The sequence below is a fragment of the Onthophagus taurus genome, chromosome 11, assembly GCF_036711975.1.
Source record: "Onthophagus taurus isolate NC chromosome 11, IU_Otau_3.0, whole genome shotgun sequence".
Classification (NCBI taxonomy): Eukaryota; Metazoa; Arthropoda; class Insecta; order Coleoptera; family Scarabaeidae; genus Onthophagus; species Onthophagus taurus.
The window spans coordinates 20,695,255-20,721,170 of NC_091976.1; the positions used below are offsets into that span (position 1 = coordinate 20,695,255).

At 34.1% G+C, this 25,916-nt stretch overlaps 4 protein-coding genes across 4 annotated transcripts; 1 reads left to right on the forward strand and 3 right to left on the reverse strand.

The window, feature by feature from the left end:
• Window positions 1-267: 267 nt before the first annotated feature.
• Window positions 268-1,086, reverse strand: LOC111414386 (pupal cuticle protein 36-like; the record flags this gene model as incomplete). The annotated part of the gene is made up of 2 exons (XM_071200494.1): window positions 268-899; window positions 1,011-1,086. Coding segments are annotated over 2 exons (708 nt in total), but the record flags the coding sequence as incomplete, so codon positions are not given.
• Window positions 1,087-5,158: 4,072 nt separating this feature from the next.
• LOC111414409 (uncharacterized) lies at window positions 5,159-6,543 on the reverse strand. Its single transcript, XM_023045748.2, has 2 exons — window positions 6,463-6,543; window positions 5,159-6,394 (listed from the first exon to the last, which is right to left on the reverse strand). The coding sequence occupies exons 1-2, from the start codon at window positions 6,475-6,477 to the stop codon at window positions 5,384-5,386; spliced, it is 1,026 nt and encodes a 341-aa protein (XP_022901516.1). The 5' UTR covers window positions 6,478-6,543; the 3' UTR covers window positions 5,159-5,383.
• A 12,883-nt stretch (window positions 6,544-19,426) lies between these two features.
• Window positions 19,427-20,383, forward strand: LOC111414416 (uncharacterized). Its single transcript, XM_023045754.2, has 3 exons — window positions 19,427-19,508; window positions 19,569-20,034; window positions 20,123-20,383. The coding sequence occupies exons 1-3, from the start codon at window positions 19,497-19,499 to the stop codon at window positions 20,215-20,217; spliced, it is 573 nt and encodes a 190-aa protein (XP_022901522.1). The 5' UTR covers window positions 19,427-19,496; the 3' UTR covers window positions 20,218-20,383.
• Window positions 20,384-24,030: 3,647 nt separating this feature from the next.
• LOC139431909 (keratinocyte proline-rich protein-like) lies at window positions 24,031-25,034 on the reverse strand. The gene is made up of 2 exons (XM_071200171.1): window positions 24,987-25,034; window positions 24,031-24,928 (listed from the first exon to the last, which is right to left on the reverse strand). The coding sequence occupies exons 1-2, from the start codon at window positions 24,996-24,998 to the stop codon at window positions 24,158-24,160; spliced, it is 783 nt and encodes a 260-aa protein (XP_071056272.1). The 5' UTR covers window positions 24,999-25,034; the 3' UTR covers window positions 24,031-24,157.
• Window positions 25,035-25,916: the final 882 nt, after the last annotated feature.

Sequence of the window (25,916 nt, forward strand, 5' to 3'; positions counted from 1 at the left end):
ACCTTACTTTCGCCAATTTTCTATTTAAACTATGTGTTTAGTGGTAATTAAGAATAATTCTTTCATGCATACAAAAACAGGGGGAGGATACTGCGTTATTAATTGGATAAATTTTGTATCCCATTTAAGATAATTAAGAAGTCACTATTAGTGCAAAAATAATATATTATTATTGGAATATGTAAATTTAGCATTTTTACAACAGCTTCTATCACAGTATTAAAAAACTACAGTAATTATAAACAAAATCATTTTCCAGTCTTCTTTTTAATGTTTTGATCCATATCCACCCCCGAATCCTCCTCCATTGCCTCCTCCAAATCCACCATCCCCATTTCCGCCTCCACCTCCTCCTCCATGTCCTCCCCCGAATCCACCACCTCCTCCACCAAAGCCACCTCCACCGCCTCCAAATCCTCCATTTCCTCCACCTCCTCCACCGAATCCGCCGCCACCACCTCCTCCTCCTCCAACATACACAGGTTGAGGAACTGGTATTATAACAGTATTTGGAACTCTAACAGGGACTGGTTGTGGTACAACCACTTGATAGGGCTGAGGAACCGGAACATGGACCGGAACTTGAACTGGTACTTTGACTTGAGTGGGAACAGCAACATGTACTGTTCTTGTTACTGTAACTGGTACAGGTCTCGGAACCACTATGTGCTGTGCAACTGGTACTGCAACTGGTACAGGTCTTGGTATTGGAATGTGGATGTGTTGCGGTATTGGAACCGGAACTGGACGAGTTATGGTTACCGGTTGTGGAATAGGAACGGGTACATTTACAGTTTGGGTTACTTCGCTAATGGTAGCTCCACCACCGCCTCCACCACCTCCTCCTCCTCCTCCTCCTCCACCTCCAAATCCCCCATTTCCTCCAAATCCTCCTCCACCTCCTCCAAAACCTCCTCCACCTCCTCCGAATCCTCCTCCACCTCCTCCAAATCCACCTCCCCCAAATCCTCCACCCCCTCCTAATCCACCTCCACCATGTCCACCCCCACCAAATCCACCTCCATTTCCTCCAAATCCACCACCATTTCCTCCAAATCCCCCTCCACCCCCTCCATGGCCTCCACCAAAATCACCACCACCATTTCCTCCACCCCCTGACGAGATACCTCGTGGAATCCTCTTATTTGCTTCATCTTTCGAATAACCAATTTGACTTATAGTTAATATTAAAAATAAAACCTAATAAAAAATAACACAAAAAAAATTAATTAATATTACGTAATATAAAATTAACAATTTCCTATTTAAATAGAAAAGTACCTTTAATTTAATTTGTGGTTGCATCTTGAGGAATCTCACTTTCTTGTAATGACGATTTAGAAATGATAACCACAGCAGGAATTTCTCGGGTTTATATACCAAAAAGTTTTACAATTGTGAATAAACCCCAAAAATGAGGCTTTCACCCGTTTCTTTCTTTCGCCGATCGAATCTAACTTTTTGAATAAGTTTAGAACTAAGTGAATAATAAATGCAATTACGACAACTGCAGTTAAAAGCGTTCGATTTCGTAATGTCGGTAACGTTGACAAAGTAAATCGATTCATTCCTGTTTTAGAAATACTTTATAAAGGGATTCTTTGTTAACGTTAACGTCGATCTCGAGTTGTTATAAATAACCCAGATCGTTCGTAACGATAGTCAGAAAGTTAAATTTAGTCATTTGGTACAGATCATTAAATACGTTACATTTACATAAATTAAGCGGATTAAGGTTAATTATAACCAACATGTATTTTAATACTTTTCATTACTATTCGTTAATTATGAAATTGAATCCAAAAATCAAACTTTCATCCTTCATTAATATGCAAAAATGAATTGAAGAGATAAAAACAGATAAAAACAATTAAGTTTGGTTATATACAAAGTGAGGCCTTTAATAAATAAAAAAAGATTTAGAAAAAAGAAGATTTAATAGATTTCAGTAAACGTAAATTTGATTTACACCATAATCTAGCTCGGTGCTATACTCTTCGATTTAATAGTTTCTTAGTTTATGATACAAAATTAGTTCAAAAAATCTTTATTAGAATATTGGGTACATTTGTCCTTCCTGAAGGCTACTATCCTCTGCAGCTAATCTGTTTGATAATAAGCTTCTACGAGCTTCTTTAGTCTCATCGGTCATGGGGCACTTAGCACGTGCAATACAACGTGAATCCATTTCATGGCAAAATTCAAAAGACTTGCATTAGATAATATATAGTAAAGATAATATAGAGATATTAGAAGTATGAATGCAAGATGAATTATAGAGATATTATATCTCTATAATATATAATAAAGACTTGCATTATTTCCATAATGCTTGTGAGGCCGTCATTAAAATTGTAAATAGCAATATCGGAGGCAATCCAATCCCACTTTCTTGCTACTTTAGCTATTTTTAACAGTAAGGTCAAAATACCTAGGTATATATAATCGAGTAAAAACAAAACATAAAGACGTTACAGTTAGTTTGGAATTTTCGACTAAGTGCGTTATAAAAATGAAGTTTTCAGACAGAAAAACGTTCCGCAAATATTTTCTGTCAATAAGTTCTCATTCTAGACAGTCTATAACATACTTCAAGTGCAAAAACAACCTTTTTTTTAATTCAAATGTCGCATACCTCCTTAACATTGAACAATACGATTGGATTAGAAATCCATTCATAGAATCACCAAGTAATGTTAATTGAAGATTAACAGAAGAAGAATAACAGGATGTATTCACTGATTGTGGATTGATGATTAAACAAAAGGAACTGCCTATTGATGTCTTTTGGTTTTCTTTAAAAGAAGAACATGAGACGATATCGCAAAAAGTATTGGAGATTTTACGTCAATTTTTAACTTCTTACTTGTGTGAGTTAGGATTTTCTACCTTCAAGACAATCAAGTCAAAAAAAGAGAGAAAAAGGATATGGGTTCTCGGAGGGTAATAAAGTTGGGTCGTACGTGAGGGCGATGGCAAAAAGAACGAACAGAGTGATGGGTTGGGTTGGGTCAGGTTTGGGGATGGAGAGAGAGAGAACTTTTGGAAGGGATGTGGGAAAAAGAAAGGTTATGTTTAAGGGCCTGGTGAGGAGCGCATTGAGGTATGGCGCAGAAGTATGAGGGTGGAAGGAATAAGGATTGCTGGAGGATGCAGTAACAAGGTATTGGCGATGGGTACTAGGGTTGGCGAGGGAGACTCCAGGGTAACCTGTATATCCTGTATGCTGATCCTGGGAAAGTGCTGGAGGGAAATCAAGGAGAGAAGGTTGATATATGGGCAAGGAGATAGAGAAGGCTATTGTAGGAGACGATATTGATGATGTAGGAGAGTGGAATATTCACTAACTGGGATCGACAACAGAAGACTGGAGAGAATTGAGGGATAGGGACAAGGACATACAGAGACAGAAGAACTGCCAAGTATCTGATGATGGAAGCGGTCGATGTGGAAATGTGGATGGTGGTGTATGCTGTGTGGAGAAGATTGGGAGACGCTAGAACATATGTTGAGAGGGTGTAGCGAGCTGAGGGAGGAGGCGGTAGACAAGAGGTCGATTTTGGGAGAAGGGGTTGAGGGCAAGAGATGAATGAGGGAGGTGATTTGGGCGAAGAGCCGAGGGTATGAAGGTGGTGGAGGGTTTAGGTAAAAAATTCTAAATGAGAAAATTTAAAATTTTCCTAAGGGTTTCTCTTTCAAACTTGTGCCCAACATTGAAGAAATCGTTCAACATCAACTTCATGTTTCTCATAAACGTTGAAATTGTTATTAATATTAAAAAAAGTATTAACATAATTATGTATAGGTAACAAATTGTTATTATATAATCTGTACCACAATTATTTGTAGCACTATAAATGTGCCCTATTTTAAAAAGTTGGACAACTGCTCTAAAACCGTGTATCTTCACTTCGTGATCGTGAGACTACAACCTAAATAATTTAACGTAATCATTTGCCCAAGGTAATATTTTCTAAATAAAATTCCTTTCTTAACAATTGAAATAGTTATTTCGGCCTATTTCTTTAAATGACTATAATAAAGCCTTTGCAAAATATTTTTTATTACCGCTTCATTAAATATGTTCTATATTGTTGCAGTGTACAGTTGCAGCATACATAATAGATGTTAAGCAAAAAAAACTGTAACACTCCAGAAAATGTATGTTAGTCGAAATTAACCTAGTTTTAGAAACCATAGTAATTGTGAATTCCTCGAATTATATAGCGAGATTTAAACGCGTACACATCTTTAGAAATTTCTTAAAATTGTTTTCTAAAGCGGTGAGGATAACAAGTTATGTAATAATTTCATATATACAGATGATCCTTTTAACATGAGGCACTTGAAAATCAGTTCAACCCCAAAAATTACAAGAAACTTGTAGCCTTGCAGTAAGAAAAGCTGTGATTGATGCTGTTAATGGCAATTATGCAATTAGTACTAATTAAGACAGTGTTTTACAACATTACAGTTATTACAGACAATTAGTGAACCTATTCAGTTTACTGTTCCATACCCATTGACTTACCCTGTGTAAAGAAATATGTTTCAAATCATTAGAATGGGTACAAAAAATTTTCAAGTATAAAAAATACTATTTAACTTTGTAGAGTTTAACATAAACCGTTATTTATATCCTTGAACAATTTTTATTTTAAACAACTTTTTTCTCTATTGAATTTATCGTAATGAATAATAATACTTATAAGTCGTGATGTACAAATTAAAGGATTAAAAACAATGACTATTAATAAAACGTTTATATTTTCCTTTTCCATAACTTTATGTAATTATACAATATCGATACTTTTTTACATCCTTGGATAAAGTCGTGATGAAGTATTATTATCTATGATACATTTCTTAAGTAAATAATTGTTAATTATAAGTTACGGATCGGTGCTTATTCTCTAATTCTAATCTGCGAATGATAAATCAATGAGAACAATCGCCGATCCAAATCCGTTGCTTTCGCGTAAAAATATGTGAAAATGCAACAATGCAACACTTTTGTTCTCGCACCATTAATTATGTAAATAGGAAAGAGGTATTTTTTTCATAGAAAATGCGAAACGTGCAATAAAAGTTTGCGTACGATCTCACGTATTTGATCATGTAATTTTGAAAAGGTTACGAGGTTAAAAAACTGAAACAATTGTAAACTTATAATAGCTTTTTATTTTTAAATTATGTACAGGAGAATTAAATAATACGTTTTTTTCTGATCAATCATTTTTATAATACTTTCTTGGTATTACTGGATTGTTTCCTTTTTAGATTTCGACGACTAAAAACGTATCACATTGATGTTCTGGATGGAAAATTGGTCGTGATCATGGCTTAATTTTTTTTGGTATATAACTTTTGGAGTCTTATTAAGTTAATGTTTTCCAAAGGAGACTGAGGCATAGCTGCTGGCACCTCCTCCATGTCCACCTCCTAGTCCACCGCCGAAGCCTCCGTGTCCACCTCCTAATCCACCTCCGAAACCTCCATGTCCTCCACCTAATCCACCTCCAAGTCCACCTCCTAAACCTCCATGACCACCTCCGTATCCACCTCCGTATCCACCTCCTAATCCGCCTCCTAATCCACCTCCTAATCCTCCTCCTAATCCTCCACCAAGACCACCCCCGAATCCACCACCAAATCCAGCTCCTCCTCCAAATCCACCAGCACCACCTCCACCACCTCCACCAACGAAGATGGGTTGTGGTACTGGTACGACGACGGTGTTTGGTACTCTAACTGGAACTGGTTGTGGTACGGTTACTGGATAAGGCTGAGGAACTGGAATTTGCACAGGTACTTGAACTGGTACTTGAACCGGTTGTGGTACTGGAACTGCAACGGTTCTGGTGACAGTGACTGGAACTGGTCGTGGCACAACAACCGGTTGGGGTACTGGAACTGGTACTGCGACTGGGCGCGGTACAGCTACCGGAACCGGTTGTGGGACTGGTACTGCTACTGGGCGGGTTACTGTAACTGGTTGTGGAACCGGAACTGGCACATTAACGGCTGTGGTAACGGTACTGACTGTGGCACCACCTCCAGCACCACCACCAGCTCCACCGCCAAATCCACCAGCTCCTCCACCGAATCCTCCTCCGAAACCTCCACCGAATCCTCCCCCGAATCCTCCTCCTAATCCTCCTCCCAACCCTCCTCCTAATCCTCCTCCATATCCGCCCCCATATCCGCCTCCAATTCCGCCAGCCCCGAAGCCATGTCCACCTCCAAGACCTCCTCCAATTCCACCTCCTAGACCTCCATGGCCGCCATCTAAACCGCCAACGCCGTATCCGCTACTGATGATACCACGCTTTTCGGTTTTCTTTGCCTCTTCGGCGAAGGTCGCGCCGAATACGGCAAAGGCCAACATGGAAATCTTCAAAAATAGAACAGAAACATTAAAATCAATATCATCTCATTTTTCTTTCGTACTAATCGCCTTACCAGAAACGGCCTCATCTCTTGTGTTTGAATGAGGTGGTTTACTATACGATGTCAAAAGGTGTGTGATACCTTACCCCCAATGTCCAGCCGCTTTTATACACGGCCAACGGTTGGGTGTTGTAGATACAGGGATTTACTTTCACTAGGTTTGTGATCTTCACCGTACTACCACCTCCAGTATCTCGTGTGCGTTCGCATGTTTGTTCGTACGTTTGGTATACATGTAAATGCAAAATTATACTTTTTGATACCACGCCATAACACAATTTAGTGAAAATCAGTCTTGAATTAGAATCTATGAAAAAATAGAAGTATTCATTTAGAATTAGTTAATATTAAGGTGGTAAGGGCTTTTAAGTTTTTATATAAAGATGTGGAGATATCAATAATTGATTGAATGGAATTTTTTGATTAAAATGGAATAAAAAGGTGATGAAAATAATTTTGATTATTAAAATTGATTGTGAATATTTGGAATGTTATATGTATGTACTTATATATTATTTTATAATCTTAATGACCTTTCAAGTTTAACCACTGCATTTTAGATGGCGCTTAATGTATCGAATCTTATGCAGAAATGAGTCAAGAAATATTTTGAAAAAAGGATTTACGTAAGTTATTTACGATTCTTCCTGTTTTGGTAATATTTCTCAAAGATATTCTTCTTTCATTGCAAATAGTAACCATGTTATTCCTTTCAGTATGGACTTATATAGAAACTAGAAAAATACATTAACTCATCTAATAATATGACACAGAAAATGTTAAACTTTCTTAAATTTCTTGCCCTTATTTTTATGTTTTCTATTAAAATTAATTGGTTGCGGAAACTAAAATTATCTTTTATTAACAAAAAAACGATCTCTCCTTATATAATATTTCCATAAAAAAATAAAAACATCAACAAAAAAAAAATCAACTTTCTTTTTGTTTCATATTCATATAACAACAAAATAAACCTGCTCTACAAAACTAGTTGTGGAAAATGAAAATTGGAGCTAGACACTTTAAATACAGACATCGTAATAATTACATCCTTGCACATTCAAGATCTTAACTATACCCATTTTGTATTATATGTATGTGTGACAAGAGAGCTTGTGGCATTTTGTAATTTGTTGTTGATCGCCTGTGGATATTCGTGACAATCTCGCTATTGCCCACGTTCGTTTCGCAACCGGTCGTTTCGATTTGGATAATTGGAGCGAATTACCTTTAACGACCAAGCTAAATCTATTGTATCGATACAAAATCATTTAAATCAAGAGGTGATAATTTAATTTCGATAATCGCATTTTATTATTAAGTTTATTATTACGTTGTGGTTATGGTATCGAAAACCAATGGGAATTAACTCACGTTTTAATGGTGTTATTTGGTACTCGTAATATTTTGCAATCCATTCTGAGTGTAGTTATTTTAATAAGTATTGAGTGTACACTAAGTATTAGTAATAAACTTTTAAGTATTTTCTAAAGTAGGTCAGCGTAATTAGAGATGAAAAAAAATTCTTGCGATTAGTTGTTTTGTGTATTACATTTTAATCTTTAATTTAAAATGTATTTTTCAGCTTTGACATTAAAACATAAACTTTACAAAAAAAATCTGTTAATTACTTCTTTACTTCAGAATAATTTATTTCTCGCGGAACAACATCAAACGTAAATAACGAAATTCTTCGTCTCAACATTTCTCTTCAATTCCGCAAATTTCCTGTAAATTACACACGTATATAGTTATTGCCTCCTCAATACTTAGAATCTGTGGCTCGTAGACTCGGTTTCGCAATTCATCGTCGTCGTCGTTGTCACCGCAAAATGTCTTTGATAGTTTCAATATGCCGTTAATTGCGGAAATTTCATCCGTGTACGAGATCGGCATCTAACTACTCTCTTAAAGGGGCAGAACTCAACCGACACAACTAGAGCATATAATAGACGTTGGGTTTGCGTAAACATTTAATAATCGGCCTGCATCAACTAGAAACGTTAACGGTTCCTGTGGCTCGATCTTAAGAATTTTTAAGACGTCTAAAAGAACAACATATGGCTTACGAGGCGAACCGCGAACGACGACATTAAAATAATTATCAACACAGTTTTCTCTACCAACTAGTAAGACTTATTTGTCACGTACAATTATTTACGGTATTGTTGTTGTCTTTGGGTTATGTAATTACCCGTTGGTACATTCAGGAAACTACCAAGAAAGACGATTCTGGATAATCCGGAAAATAAGAAATATTTTATAATGTGCTTGTTGAAACATTTTTGCTAGAACGGCTCAATTTTACGGTGTTGTTATTATAAGAAGACAAAGAAAATGTCAATGCTTTCAAAATTTATTTTTGGATGACTTTAAAATTATGTATGTCAGAGGTGATGATTGTTACTTTCCTTTCTGTTTATTGATGAAAGAAATCTATTGTATAAGATTTATGCGTTAGGTTGGGTTCGGTTTCATAATTTTTAGTGAAAGTATTGATTTTACCGGCGACTCCACCAAAAATTATTTTAAAAAATTATTAAATTAAATATTAGGTTTTACTAGAATACTTCTATCTACATTATTGATAGAGCAACACCATCAGAAGATGAGAAAGTTAAGCAAGTCTCTCTTAACTCTGTATTTTAACTGTATTCTCCACAATATAGTTAATTATGATGATAAATCGTAAGTTGAATTGCAGATTTTGTATTGTTATTGCTGAACGTTGTACTGGCAAGTTCAGATCTGGAAATGGTGCAATTATTGCTGTTATATACATAGATTTGAGTTTAGAGTCATATTTCTAAAATTATGTTCGAAACTTTACTGATAAAATAAGAAGAAGTTGCTCATACTCTTTCTTAACTCTAAGGACTGGTGCAAAATGAGACTCACATCCATGAGGCAACTTTGAAATAGGAATATTGATGAATATGTTGTCCTGCGTTCTCTTACCTAATCGAAGCGGTTGCAAAAAGTGTCAAAAATGGGAAGATATGAAACATGGATTGGATTAAATGCGTCTTTAATTGAATCTTCAAAATGTATCTTCTTTTCTGGCCCTGTTATACAATCAAATAAGGCAGTAAAACTATGAGTGGCTATAAAATTCAGGTTAGTGATGAAGTGTGAATAGGGATTAGGTGCTAAGGCCACTGGAACAATCTGTAAAGGGTTGTTTGTTAGAATTGTGTAGAATGAAGTTAGGATCTGGAGTCACCGTAATGGTAATACACAAAATGAGATGATAAACATTTCAATCCACTGTCTGATATTATAGGTTAAATCCTCACGGGTTGCCATGGTGTAATTGCGGTCGATATATACCGATTTTGAAGGATTGAGAAGTAAGGGCTGAGAGTAGATATTTATGGAGATTAGCAAAGGAAGTGAAATACGTATTAATGGGTTTGAGTTACTGGTTTTTTGTTATATTGAGGTTTAGCCTGCAAAAAAGTAGTTATTGTGATTGTGATCCCACATTATTTGCTGGTGAGGTTGTAATGAAAAATAATATTTTTAGATATTTGAAAGTATGGAGTATCCTGACGTAGTAACACTCTGGGAACCATGTAATAAATTGCTGGTCGTTGGAATAGGTGCTTAGCCTTACTGGAGGAGTTATGGGCACCATCAAAGTATTTTGATGAAGGTGAGTATCAACCCGGCATAAATGTTGATGCAAAATATCCGATGATGCAAATTCTCAGTCTTGAATGACATACATATTGGTTAAATACCTAACCCAACCCAACCAAGTACCTGTTGTGCAAATCATTAAGTTATAAGTTACTGACAGCATTTGCTAGCAGATCCTTCAAAAGATCACTTTGATATCAACGTCTGTAATGGTATATCATCTCTAAAAAATTATTCAGAATTTAAGAAATTGAATCAGAATTGGAACAAATACTTTACCACGTTTACTCAGATTAACACCGAGGCAAAATGGCAAATAATACTTGGGTGTCAATTGAGTGAAAAGAAGCCTTTGACGAGGTAGATCAGAAGTGAAGAAATAAAGTGTAGCCTATGATCAATGTAGCTGAAGAATCCAAGAATAACGGGATTGATATTCTAGATTATTTTTAGTAATTCAACAGATAAGACAGAAAAGAATCCGCGGATCAGTTTTGTTATTGTGTGTGGTTAAAATTGTAATCTAAAGAATAAGAAATGATATTGAATTATGATTTGCTGGTTTTGATGATTTGATTTGATGAAACCTTTGATGGTCCTAATATACGTTAACCCATCACAAAATTTTCAAGTACTTTTTCGATTATTTGGACTTAAATTTTTTGAATGGTTACTTAGATGTTGTGTTTCAAGACCTCGATCGTCTCTGGATGGTAAGCGTAACATTTATTCTTAACGGCTCCTTACAAAAAATAGTCCAACGGGCTCAAATCACAACTCCGAGACGGCCAACTAACATCAGATTTACGGCTGATTATTCGATTTTCGAAAATAGATATCAAAAGAGTAATTGTTACATTGGCTGTGTGGCAAGTAGCCACACGTCCTGTTGAAACTAAATGTCTCATCGACAGTGTCATCCTCTTCAATTTTTGGAAATAAATGTTTGTTGCCAAAATTTGCACCAAAGTCGTTTTAGGTGCATCGGCTTCTCAATGATGTCGTTTGGATTTTCTGAGCCGTAAATGCGAAAATTTTGCTTATTGACAAGACGTCCGATGTGGAAAAAAGCTTTATCTGAAAAGATGGTTTTTCGGTAAAAATGCTCATCTTCGGCCAAGCAATGTAGCCCATTGGGAGAACCAAAAACTCATCGGATGGTCATGTGGCTTCAGTTCTTGGGCTAATTAAATTTTGTAACCTTTCATACTAAGGTCTTTATGCAAAATATTCCTGACAGAAGTGCGAGAAATGTTCAGTTCCTGAGAGGTTGATGGATGTTTCTGTGTAAATTTCTTAGAGTTTGGGTTGAAGACCATTTTGGATGTAAGTTTTCAATATTTGCCATCTCCGTTCAGGTGTAAAGCTTCCCATTTGGCAAATGTCAAACATACAACTAATTTTCTGTCAATTCGTGAATGTCATTTACGAAAACTAAGAGAGGTATATCCGAAAATATGAAAATTTGATGAATTTGTTGCTTTTTCAAGTTATTAACCCTAGGATAATTAACTAATAAAATAACTATAGTAACTAAATGCTCTCCGGGCCTGAGAGACTCGGTTTATGCATCCTAGGGTTAATGGTAACAGTCGGGAATCGGAGCATTTTACAAAAAGTTTTAGAACAAAAGTTGTAGCAAATTTCATTCTTAACAATATTGCTCTCTTTCACTTTTGCTCTTAGATGAGTCAATATCAAGAAAATAACGAAATTTGATTTATTTCGTGGTATTACTAGTTATTAATGGCAATCAGAGCATTTTACAACAAAGCTTTTAGAACAAAAGTTGTATACAATAGTATTCTTAAAAATATTCCTTTCTTTCATTTTTGCTCTCAGATGCGTCAATATTGAGAAAAATACGAAAATATGAAAATTGAATGAATTTGTGACGGGTTGTTTTGTCCAATAACGATCCTGTTTCATGAACTTGCTTTACAGTTTGAGTTGAAGACTCATCACTTTCACAGTAAGTTTATTTATAAACAAGGGTATAAACTCCCTTGAGCTGATGATCAAGGATGTTTAAGATATTAGATTAATTTAATAGTGTAATAAACCCACACAGTCAAATATATCCAACTTCTTCACTTACAAATATCCATATCTAAATATCTAAATCGAAGTTTATCGTACATCATGATACTAAATATACTATAGTTTCATAGCTATGACTTTCCCCATTAATTACAAAATTAACATTTCTTAATATTCCTATAACTCTCTCTGCGGTTAAGATTCACAATAAAATATATAGGCAATTTCAGAAAAAGGAAGAACATAATCATGCTTATTATTTAAAAACTTCCTTTTGCAATGTTAAGATTTTTATGATAATTAATATAGTATCACACGTTTAAACGATTTTCATAACACATATAATCTTTTAATTACATGTTTTGCGGTTTTAAAAAGTTTTAGCGGTCTTTTATATTAATATAAATTGTTATTTAATCGACATAAATAACGCCTATAAAATTGCTTTTTTTAATTCAATAATTTCTTTCTAAACAGTTTCGTTAAAAAAGTTAATTGATTACTTAAGTATAAGCTATAGATGATTGGCATTTTTAAAGCACCATTTAATAGTAATTTCATTTCATAATTTTTAATTAAATACCTATATAGAAATCAACAGACCTCCATCGTTAAAAATCATGACTTAAATACACACGGAAACTGTCGAGTTTTGCAACTTCCTTTTCTAGAAGCGAGAAGCTCAATTAGGAAGGTTGGTAACGCCAACGGGCCGTTTATGTAACCCATTAATAATTAAGCACATGGATGTATGTTACCGTAGTAATATACTACATCCAGCCTCTCGAAACGGGCGGCCACTGTCTTTCCAATTCCTATTCATTTGTTACGCTTTAATTTTTTTCTTCGTCGTCTTTAACACCATATACATTCGTAGAAATACGAACACTTTCGTTAATAGGACCAAACTAGTTTGAGTTTAATCATCCAAATCCGCTCCCGATTTTTTTAATTTTTGCAATAATAAATCTTGTGACACAAATTTAAATTGTAACGCTTAATTTGCACATAGATCTTGATAGTTTTATTAAAATATCCGATAATTGAAAGGATTTTGAATAAACGAAATCGTTAAAGTCTTTTCTATTAACTCCAGGAAGCAGTAAAACCGTAACACGGTCGTGTTACGTATTCGACAGGCAAAATATCTAAGGTCTAAGCCATTTCTTAGGCGAAACATGTTACATAATATGGGCGTGCAGATGGTCAGTCGAACTCTATGTGGATAAAAGAAGCGCCATCCGTGAAAGTATTTTAAGGTGTGGTGGATTTTCTGGTTCATTATAAACATTCTCTTTGGATGAACTACTCTACCGAAAAGTCATTAGGAAGTTCAGTTTAGAGATTCTTCCGGGTTAACAGAAAAAAGGCATCATTTACCAGAAGGATCTTGATAAAATAAACCAAAACGATTGAGTCCATAAAGAAAACCTCAATACATTTGCCAATCAGCATGTGAAACCAGATACGACCCAGTCTCCGCACGCTATTTCCTTGTATACCACCACAAAAGCACGATCATGAACAATTTTATCTCGATATTCATCGAGCCATACAACGAGACACGATGTTTAAACAATAAAGGTATTAAATACGAGCTTGAAACCGTATATTATGTAATTTACAAAAACAAAAATATTTAAAATTAATGGTCTCAGCTGGATATACATCGAAATGATCATTTTTTAAAACAAAACGTTGATATGTGTGGGCTAAAACGTTTTAGAGGAAATTATAATTGCGTTATGTTATAATTTCACGGATCGGTGATCGAAATTTCGCACGTAATCGAATGACCTAATTTATTGAGATTGAAAATTTTATGTTTTACGTTAAGAATTGGTAACAAAACAAGAAAACCGCGATCCTTCGTGGTGTTCCTTTTGATATTATCGGTGCGAATGCAGGCACTTAAACTCCACGAATACGATTTCGAAAGATGAAACGGTTTCACGGTTCGACGATTTTCGCTGGAGTTATAAAATTTAATCGTCAGATTTATCACTTATGGTGTATGTACTTGCCTATGAGTCATTTTGTTTCAATACGGGTTTTCGTTCAATTTCTCAATAGTGTTTATTTCTTATGAGAAAAAGATTTTTTTTTCCATAAAAGAAGAAAAACAGAATTGTTTGCAAAGTTATTGTATAACATTCCAAATGATTTCAAGTAATTTCTTTAGAAAAGAATAAAAAAACGAGAATAGTTGAAATGGTTGAGAAATTCGCAGATGAAACTCTTGACGCTCTAATTTTCTGGAACAACTCATTCTTTTCTTTGTTAACGATGATAAATTACTCAGTGTATTTCAAAATTTTAAACGCTTCAGTTCTTAATAAAATCATCGAAGGTTACTATTATAAACAAAATGAAAAGATCTAAATGGAGATGTAGTAATTTATTGCCAAAATTAGAAATCACCTTCACCAAAAATATAAATTGGACCAACAACTTTTACCTTAAAAGCTTTTTTATAACCGATTTATAAGATAATTGAGGTTTCATATTTTTCAAAGCCTTTCTTTTCACACAAAAAATAGAAATCAATGATTCCTTTGAAATTAATAATAATTTAAATAATAAGTACTAATTTATTTTATTAATAATAATTTTGAAATAAAAAATAGTTATAATTCCACACATAGCGCACGTTAGATATCTTATAAATTAAAATTCCACCGGAAATATTACGTTTATACATTAATTTACAAACTAAGCATATTTAAACAGCTTGATAAACCGACGTAAAGATAACTAATTGCCTGTTACGACCTGTAATTTAACATATTATGTAAAAAATTAAAATTAACATGATATTTTTCCATATTAATCATTTACATCTAAAGGCTGTATTTGACTTGTGCCTGCTGCGGAAACAATGTTTATAGTATCTAATGATGTTATTTCATTAATAACTTCGGTACTGGGTTCACTAAAAGTATGATCATTAACAGTTCTCCATGTATTGTAAAGTTCTTCTGGTCACTGTAATCTAGGTTTAACACCTTTCTTGTTACAAGATAATGTACGGAGTCAACAAACAGAGAGTAATTAGTTAACAGAGAACGCTGATGATCAACTTTATGCAACTGAGTTTCCATCATTCCTATAAAGCATGGGATGACGTTTAATCCCGTCGTGGCTTATATAAGTTGACTTATGGAAGAGACGTGGAGAAGACATTGCAAAAACTGACAGATAGAGGAACACGCCAAGTTGAACTAGGATGAACCAGGCTGAGACACAGTTGGAGCAGTCGTGATAAACGTTTCTCCACGCCAACTCCTTTGACACCATCTTATGAATTGCTACAAAGTTGAATTAATGCTGATGGAGGACACACAACCCAGAACAACAAAATGGGATGGGATTCCATCATCTCATTCAGTAGAGCATGCCTCGCAGAGTTAGACAGTGTATAAACAATCGTGGGGATGTAACATTTTATTGACATATTCTATTTTCAATTGTTATGATTTACTACTGATCTTGTAAACAATTCAGCTCTGTGACGCAGCTCTTTCGAGGTATTGCTATTTTTTGGCACGTTGTTTAGTACGACTTCCACCAAAAACATCTAGATTTCTCTCAGTAGTATTAGGTCTTCTACCAGCAATGTTTAATCTTCTGCCAACAAGGCCTAGTCGTCTATAAAAAAGATCTAGTCTTCCATTAATAATTTGGCTTATACCAGAAGTATCTAGATTTTTGTCAATAGTATTAGGTCTTCTGTCAGCAAAGTCCAGTCTTCTATAAGAAAAATATCGTAATATATCGTCTTTCCTCTGAAGTACCTAAATTAACACTTGATAGGTGTCAACTAAGTATATACATTCTTGAAGCTACCATTGGAACATTTGGTCAAAGTATTTCTCCAAGTCTTCAATTCAAAATGTTCGTACGAATAAATGGAAAGAATGTGCGAAAACCATTAAAGTTGTTAGCTGTATTAGATTCTTGCAAAATTAAAAAAGAACGTGTTCCGATTGTTGCTTCATATACACATAAAGAACACCTTATTATTGTGGCAAGGATAGAAACTTGTTCCGTAAGCGAATAAGTCTTATAGTCAGAAATTTTGTATCTATAGTACACATTTTTTTAGGTTCATATATGGATATTGGAAAGTGTCGCTATGGATGATACATTGCATTAATGAGATGGTGTTACCAAGAAAAGGCGAGTTCTAAAACAAATACGTGCAAGGATACTAACGAAGTAATAAGGAAGATAAAGACTTTTTAGGTCATTCTGCATATAGAAGAAAAGAATGGTGGAATACAGAATAGAAATAGGCGAAATTCTAGGAAATTGTGCATAGATGATTTTGTCTAAAAGACACATATTATTATTGTGCGAATGGACATAGATACCTGGAAGCATCTGGTTGTTGATTATATCCATAAGATGAAGTGTACGAGAAGAGCGAAGGTATGAAAAAAAATTAAAGAAAAAGTTAATATTGTATCAAATTCTGGATTAATGTGATATACGCAATAAAATCAAAAAGTTGTTATTGCTTTTTAAAAACTTCCGAAATAACTGAAAATGATTCTGATAAAATGTGCCTTCGAGATGTGGGTCTACCGTAGGATGGTGAGAATATCATGGAGAGAACACAAAGGTTCTGAGAAGAATGAAGAAGAACGCGGAGAGTTTGTAAGAAGTGAAAAAAAGGAAACTGTAATATCACGTCTACATTATGAAAGGTCTTAAGTACGAGCTTCTGCACCTCATAATAAGAAGATCGTTTGGAAGGAGAAGAACGTAGAAACCTGCGAATATGGTTTAATGTTACGTCGTCTGACCTATTCAGGGCTGCAGCGTCGAAATGATGATAGCCAACCTCTGAAATTGAGACGGTACATGAAAAAGAAAAAAACTTACGTCGTATCTGACTATATCCAAAGCTTGAATTTGCTTGATATTTTACCCCATTGAAGTGGGCAAAGAAGCAATGCGAGATGAGTGTCGAGAGTTGATTTCCGTTTATGTCATTATCTGAAAATGTCATTGCTTAGTGCCTAAATTGAAATTACCAGCAAAAATACGATGACACTGAATCCAATACATTTTGCCCATAAAAACACTTTATCATTATTTGTTTTTTTTTATGAACTCAATACAGAAGTCAAAATATAGAAATTCAGGCAGCATTTACAGTATTTTTTATGTTATTTGTCATTATTTGACGATGATATCGACCAAAAGACCAAAGTAATATGGTTGCCAATTTAACAAAGAAAATATATGACTCCATGATAAACATTCCATCTTATCCGAGGATATAGTTTGTTGCTTATTATATGTATAGTTAGTTTTATAAGTAAATATAGAAGGTGATCAATCATCGATGACTTCATTTCAGTCAAAAGCAAGTCCTTGTTTGAACTTCTGTAAAACGAATATCCTACTTTGTCAAATAACACTTCTTTTTAACAACCCAGAAAGGAGGTTTCAATAATTGGGGTTGTGGTTGATTCAGCTGCATGAGCGGTCAAGTTAATGAAACGTTTTTACGGTATACTTTCATGAAATACTTGATTACTGTCATAATATCTATTTCTGTATTTTTTCTTTGAACCTCACGAACCACATCAGCGCTCTTCCTTCAATAAGTAAGTAGCGATTAGTTTAAGCTTGAAGTGAGATTAAGCCCCACTAAATATTTGACGAATGAAATAATCATACACGATGATTATGGTTGCATCGATTTAGACGATGTAGGTTTGGTTATTGCGGTATAGTACACATTCAAAGAAAAGTTGTTGTTTTTGGTAGAAGCTATTGAAGAATTCTGCAGTAAATCATGAAACTATCTAATAAGAGATACTACAAACAACTACAAGAAGCAGCACCTTGTATATATTCTCAATCCAGCCCAACTCATAGTTTCCAATCCAATGCTGCTCCAATCATTCGTTTACATTATTCCATCATTGAAAAGCTGTTGAATCGGTAACACTATAATGACAATGATTTCAAGAAAAGAGTTCAAAAATTGTTTTAAATGTGTTCAATTACTACTATTAGAAGAAGCAACTAATTTAGTGGAAGAAGAACTAAAAAAAGAAAATCGGATTTGGTTGAGAAATTGAATATGCGAAAGAAATATAAAGGGAGGTTCGATGCTTTTGCGACAATTAAAGTCAGAAGATTCATCTGAAGACAGCTTGGAAATGAGAATGACTGCAGAAAATTTTGAGGAGTTGTATATATAACCTACTTTGTCTCGAAGTCAAAACTTTATGTAGGAGGAAAAATTATTACTTTATGTAGTTCAATATCGTTTAATCCTGCAGAAAATTTTCACAACAGCTCAAATCACGAACAATCTCCAATCTAATCCTGAAATTAATTTCAAGGATCAATCCTTCCTTCACGATATTTTTGCAAAGATAAATCATGGACTTACAGTGTCTTACATCAGCAATTTTTAAAATATCTTTGTAACTTCTTCCATTTCCGTACTAACGATTTAAAAAAAAAAAACTATAACACTCGTGTTGCCGTTTTGCAAGATCACGTAGATAATTACGCTTCTTGCGCTTGTATTTCTAAATCATTACACGCCGCGGATTAATTAGGCCATATTAGACGTTGCGAGAAAATGGGATAATAAACACCAGGTGCTCGTTGCAACACATCTTTAAAAAAAGAAAAATAAATTACTTGTCGTTAAATTATTTTCGCACACAAGAAATTTCTTTTCTTTGCGCGGGTTTCTAACGTTTTTGTTGTCGATTCCCTTTTAATACCAATTTAATGATAATCGCAAATCTTTTGAAGCCGTTGACAAGTTCTTGCCTTTAAAAGAAAGTCGTTTTCGAATCAAGTTCAATGGCGATTAAGGTCATTGGCGGTAGGTGACATAAAAAATTGAATCTTCTTTTTCTAGAAATTATAAGGATTCAATAAATATACATTTTAATCATCATAATTTAAATTCATTTAGTTTTTAAAGCTTAAGAATGCATTTTTTGTTCTCCTTCTACGTTAAGCGTTAGACACAAAAGAATAACGAAACGAAGGATGGAAGGAGTTAAATCGGGTGAATGGCCGCAAAAATCTTTCTCCACGCTGTCGGTGTTGGAGAATGTACTATCTCCTAGAGTCCGTTTCCTTCCGGTTTTTACAACAGCTATCTTTATCAGACTTAAGAAAAATGTATTTATGACAAACAAAGAACAACCGAATCAACCAGGCGTTCAACCACGTCCAGATCAACCCGAAGAAAGTGAAATGTTTCATCTGGAAGTTTAGCTTCCCGTCTATATAAAGTCATGTAGTCGAAGTGGATAATCAGTGTAACAAAGCTTCAATCCTTCTAGTGTTCTTTACTTTAAGAAAACACTCAGGAAACCATGAATTTTTATGTGAGTTGTTAAAAACTTATTTTTCAAATGAAAATTTAATAATTTTTTAATTTGTTTTAGGTTTGCGTTTTTGCAATTTGCTACGTTGCAGTAGCACAGGCAAAACCAGGACAGTTCGATTTCGTCTCTTCCGGCGGCGGAGGTGATGGTTCTTCCGGAGGTGGTAGCGATTATGGCGCCTCATCTGGTTCCCAGCAACCGCAAAACTTTCAATTAGTTGCAGTGCCGGACGACTTCTCGTTGAACCTTCCATCGTTTGATATTCAAGAGTTGGGATCGTCGCAACATGGAAATGTTGGAGGTGAATCAGTTAAAGTCACCAAAGTCATCACCGTCAAAGAACCACAACCTTATCCGGTTCACATCCCACAACCAATTCCCGTCCCTGTTCATGTACCAAAACCAGTACCCGTTCCTGTAACCAAAATTGTTCAAGTACCTAAACCATATCCAGTTGAAATTGAAAAGAAAGTTCCAGTACCAATTGAGGTACCAAAACCTTACCCAGTTTCTAGCAGCGGAGGAGGTAATAATTATTGTTTAGAAATATTGTTTTGGTTGTTTTTAATGGTTGAAATTATTTTAATAAACTAAAATGACTTTTTTATTTGTAGGAAGTGGTGGTGGATACGGTGTTCATGATCAAAGCGGTGGCTATTCCAACAATCAACCATTGTACCAACCAAGCTCGAGTGACGAGAGGAAGTGATAACAACGCCATTTCTTGTTGTAAATAGTATAGAAAAAATTGTTGAATCTTTTTAATTTTTTGTTGTTACCTTGACTGCTGTTCTGTCTGTTGTTGTGTTATCGTCCTTTTTTATTTTTTAATACTGTGTTACTACATGAGTAAATATACATAAGAAAAAAAGAAATTTTTCATTTTATTTTCCATATTTAGTATTCCATAAGTATTCTATCTGGTTCTAACTAGCCCAAGAAAGTTCTTAACAAATTTTGCGGATGCTTAATTATTGAATGATTAAAAATTTTTTTATGAGTCTCTAAATTAGTACATTTTATGTTAAATATTAATGTCCCGGAAATAGTTAATGCGCAGTGAAAGAGATTTTAGGCCAACAATGCTTGTGAAATGTTGTGAACAACTTTTACTATATACCATAGACAAAAATGAAAAATTTTCTATTAGAAATTTTTAGAGCATAAAAAGTTACTGCTCCAATTATTACTTATTGTATTAACATTTTCATTCGGGCATTTTTTACTACAAACTTATTACTATGATACCTTAGATGTTATGGTGTACGATGTGTTAAAAAGAATATTAAATATGTAAATGATTTTAAAGAAAGTTTTAGTGTTCCTAGTGTGGATGTGTCTATTTTGTTGCCAACGATTTACTATATGACTGATAATCAGAAATTTAATGTAACAAAATATAAGTGGTGATAATGGATATACTGTACTAAAAAGTCACTAAGCCAATCTATAATGTTTGGAAAAATCAAGGATATGAAGTCAGAACATAAGTTAATCTGTTATTAATTCTTTGGAAACTTTTCAATAAAATTTGAATTTACAGTTTGATTGAAAAGTCAGTTGTATAGAAAGATTTCGACAATCTGCACAACCGTTCCAGTGAGATCGCAATAGCCAACTATAAAGAAGTACAAATGATTATAAATTTGAATGATTACTAGGTTTCAACCTTCGCAAATGACGATGTATCTATTAAAGTCTGAAAAAAATTTAATTGAGGATTATGTTTCGGCTTTGGCAGAACCCAATGATGATCGACGATTAAGCAGTGAACAGAGAAGCCCGCATTTGCAGAAGATAATTTGTTGGAACTATACTGGGTACGTGGAGAAAACGTAATCTGAACAGGAAAGAATCTCTGAAACCTGGTTGGTAATGTATTAAACACATTATATGCTTACTAGTAAACTAGGTGAGTTTACAAACTCACATTTCTTCAGCAAAAGAACGAATTGATCTCGCCTCTATCCAGGCGAATCATGGCTGTTTAATACTGAAGGTTGATTTCAGAGTACAAAACATTGCATAGGGCAGAATCGACAATGTCAGAGATATCTACTTATTGGATGAAAGATGTGTTATTAATAACGTGGGTGATGAACTATTGCTGTCAGAAATAAATCAGATGTTTTAGACGTAACGGTCAGCTCAATTTTATTAAGCATAACAATATTTTCATGGAAGATTTCTTCTGAACACTTGTAATAAGACCATAACACATTCAATTTGTAATTCAACCACTCAATAGAATTAGTTTTAGTGTTAATTTATTGATAACCTGTCTGATGTTGTCACTACAATTTGAGGTTCTGATCAGATTGTGATCTTAAGCAAATTTTTTAGCAATGCGTTTGGCTTATCACAAAAGCAATTCATTATATGAAAGGAATGTTTAATAAAAAAAAAAATAAAAAATGTTTGATGACTTTTTAACCAAGCTAAAACATTGGGAAAATAGGCACTATGTATACCGGTTTTGCCGAATTATAACATGAACATTCGTAGGATTAAATGGAATTCTTAGATGAGTAGTGATAGAATTCACAGCACGATGAAAGTTTTACGGACTCATGCAAAGCCAGAATGGAATGTTTAATGCCTTTTTTCTGAACACCTGAAGTCGGAAGATAATGTTGCTATAATCGCAGATTTCAAGCACAACAAAACGTCTCTTACAAATAAATTGGTACATGGATAGAAAAGTTATCTGCGTTCATTCTCGTTCCCAATACATTCCTAGTCATTACTTTTTGAAATCGTTTTTGCAAATTTTTGAGAAAGTGTTGGAACGGTATATCTGATTAAGGACAGTTCGATGAGGCCCAATCTTTACATTGTGAAGAGATGGTATATTTCAAACAAGAGACCATTCTTTCTCTTGTCTCTATTGGATGACGACCAGAATGTCTTCAGTGTGCAAACGCTCGCACAGACTATAATGATTGTCATTATGATCAGAAGAACGTGTATGTTGAGGATACAGAAAGTCTTAATTGAATAAATTTTAGATGTTATTTGCAAAATGTTCTAAGAGTAAAACTTCTCCATCAATACGAAAAAAAGTTTACTCTGATCAGACGGCGTGGTTGGTAATAAGGCTTTCGATGAACTTCCTAGAACTGGTAGTAAAATCAGAAATCAGTCTGCTTTGACCCAATTCTCCTGGCATGAGATATACTAAGAGGGTTATTGCCATCTCAACATTTCAACCTTGGAAATATTACAACTTGATTAATCTAGTAGCAAGATTTATGCAATGATGTACATTGACTATGTTTAGAGAACGAGGAGATAATATGGCATGTTTTATGACACTGAGGATCCAAACGTTGATTTATCATGATCATAAGGCTGTAGGGGTGAAATGTAATGTTATTTATGGATGTACATGTGAAAATTTCGCTGTAACGAACATTTTGCCACTACATCTAGGAAGCTCTTAAGAAAACTCCATAACATGTCTTTCATTACAACATTAATCGTTCTAATACATTATAATTGAGATGTTGAGTATGTCACATAGAACAATATCTGCATATCGCCAGAATTTCTGAACACTATGACAATTCCGTCACAATTTCATTCTTGTATTTAACGAATTTGATTTGGTCCCAAACCTCGTAGTTTATATCATTTCAATTACAATTCAGAATTCAGTAGGAATATCCAAAAATGTCTATAATTTTATTTTCTCTAACATTACATTATATGATTTAATATTAACTCTTAACACATTAACTCTCATTAATTATTTAAATGCAAAAACAAAACTTCATTTGGAACGAATTGCTTTCATCTACAATATAATTTTGAATTCTCTACGCTTCTTTTTTATATCAAAAAGCAAACCTTGACTTCTTTTATTAACCATTTTAGTGTCATTATCATTGATAATTTCAAATTAGCATATACTTAATTAACTTATACTTAAACAATAACAAAAAATCTCAATTATAGAAGGATTTATTGTGACATTTCCTTATTTAGTAATCCAACATTAACGTTCATGTTTTAAACGTAATCGTATTTATTTTTTGCAAAAAATATGTTTAATGTAAAATGTGTGAGTTAGAAATTAAAGTTATAAGCCTAAACTAAATTTGTACCTTTCGAAATAATATAACATTAAATAAAATGTATATTCTTAAAAGTAATTAACAAGTTTGAACGGTTACATGATTATCTACTTAAAGTTTGAACCGTAAACTGTTTTATGTTCTTCGCTGGTAGTTTTATTTTATCTTGCAACGGCTCGGTTTTATAAATGTTTCTTATACAGGTTGGAGTTTTTTTAATTGGGGATAAAAACTTAAAGTGAGGGGATTGTTGCATAAGAATCCCACGAGTTATTTTTTCTTTTCTATTTCTCGTCCGCTTTTCCAGGTTATTCGGTTATGTAAGAGATAATCTCCCAGTTCCTCTCGCACTTTACCTTTTAACAATCAATCAATTTTATACTGCGTGGGATTTCAATGGAATATAAATTTGTTTAAAACGGGTTTGTAACAAGATCTCTAAATAATTTTAGGTTTTAACTTAATTTATTTATAAATACATTTTACACAAAAAATATTTACAAAATAATCATTATTGAGTACAGCGAGATACTAAAATACTGATGACAAGCTCGAGATAATCAAAATTTTTTCTTAATGATGATATCCTCCAAAATCACCTCCAAAACTATGGCCACCATCGAAACCACCTCCATATCCACCTAATTCAAGACCTCCTCCGTAGTGACCACCGAATCCTCCTCCAAAACCACCTCCTAAATCATCACCATGTCCATGGGCTTTAATGTAAACTGGTACGGGTTTCTTAACATAGATGGTTTCTTTGATTGGTACTGGAATTGGTTTATGAACTGGATAAGGTACAGGATGAGGAACATGGACTGGTACCTTTACTGGAACAGGTACTTTAACTGGCACACTTACAGGTACTTTAACAGTTTTTTCAACTGGTACTGGATAAGGCTTATCAATATGAACTGGGTATGGCTTAGGTACATGTACTGGATATGGTTTATCAACTGGTACTTTAACGGTGTATGGTACAGCAACGGGTACTTTCTTAATTACTGGAACAGGTACTGGGTGTGGTACTGGAACGTGGATTGTTTTATGGAGGGTTATATGTTTGATGTGGCCGTGTCCATCTCCACCATAACCTCCACCAAATCCTCCGCCAAATCCTCCACCATGTCCTCCTAAAGCCAAACCTCCTCCGTGGCCACCAAGATCTAATCCACCCAAATCTAAACCATGTCCTGACAATTCTAAACCACCTCCAAAATCATGTCCACCCCCATATCCCAAATCGTAAAGACCTCTTTTATCTTGTTTTTTGTCTTCGACCTTTTTCGCTTCTTCTTTTTTAGCTAAACCGACCCCAAAAAGGGCCACTAACAGTACAATCTATAAAAAGAAAGTTATTACAATTACAAAAAATGTTTTAAAAAATTAATTAAATTACTTTAATTTTCATTGTTAATATTAGACCCAGACCGCAATTGACCAAACTGTTGTCAAATTGCAGTTGGAATTTCTGTATTTATATGAGTCGGCCAGGTAGTGTCAAAATGGCTTTCTAACCCTTCCACTTCTTACGTGGACTATAGTAGTTGGGAAGGTGCGTGAGACCTCATGTGGCCGGTTTCGTAAAAACACGGTTCGGGGCGCGTGCAAATACCCGCTCACCTAATAATAACACAATAATTATCCATCGCGAATTCCTACATGATACATATGCATCATTATTTCAATAAAAAATCGAAAATCTGCAAATGAAATCGAAATTAAAAGATGACCTTGAACATATCTTTTTTGTTTGAAAGAACGTGGTGATACAAAGAGTCAGGAAGCGTGTGAAAATGTTAATATATACGACACAATTCTCAACGGAAGGACATTAAAAGTAACGTAACAATACAGGGTTACGTAAATCGAGCAAAACACCTCAAAAAAAAAAAAGAAAATAAAAAGAGAAAAAGGGAAGTCGTTCTCTAAAATATGAATTTTAATGTTGCCATTACAAGACATTCTTGTTTATCAAAATGAAATAATTAGTTAAGAACGTGGAGAAACCGTATTTTGTAACTTGCAATTAGTTGACTTTTTTGTTGCGACAAACTTAATTATGCGTTTTATTTTGAAGAACTCCACTAATGAGCTTAATGTAAAGTTATTAAATTATTTTAAAGTAACAACATTTAAATATTACCATTCGAAAATCAAGGAATTCTAAATTACTTCATAGGGAATTAAATTATATATAAAAATGAAAAAAAGAATTTAGACAGGATTTTTTTCTTTATAGTTTGACCCAATGCTTAAGTGTTGATAAAAAACAACAAAAGACTTCTATCTACGTGATGGAGCATAAGAACATTTTAGAGATTTTTGC

Excerpts from the sequence above, each read along its gene's own strand:
- LOC111414416 (XM_023045754.2), top strand. Across the intron at positions 20,035-20,122 it reads AGTTTCTAGCAGCGGAGGAG|GAAGTGGTGGTGGATACGGT; the intron begins GTAATAATTATT and ends TTTTATTTGTAG.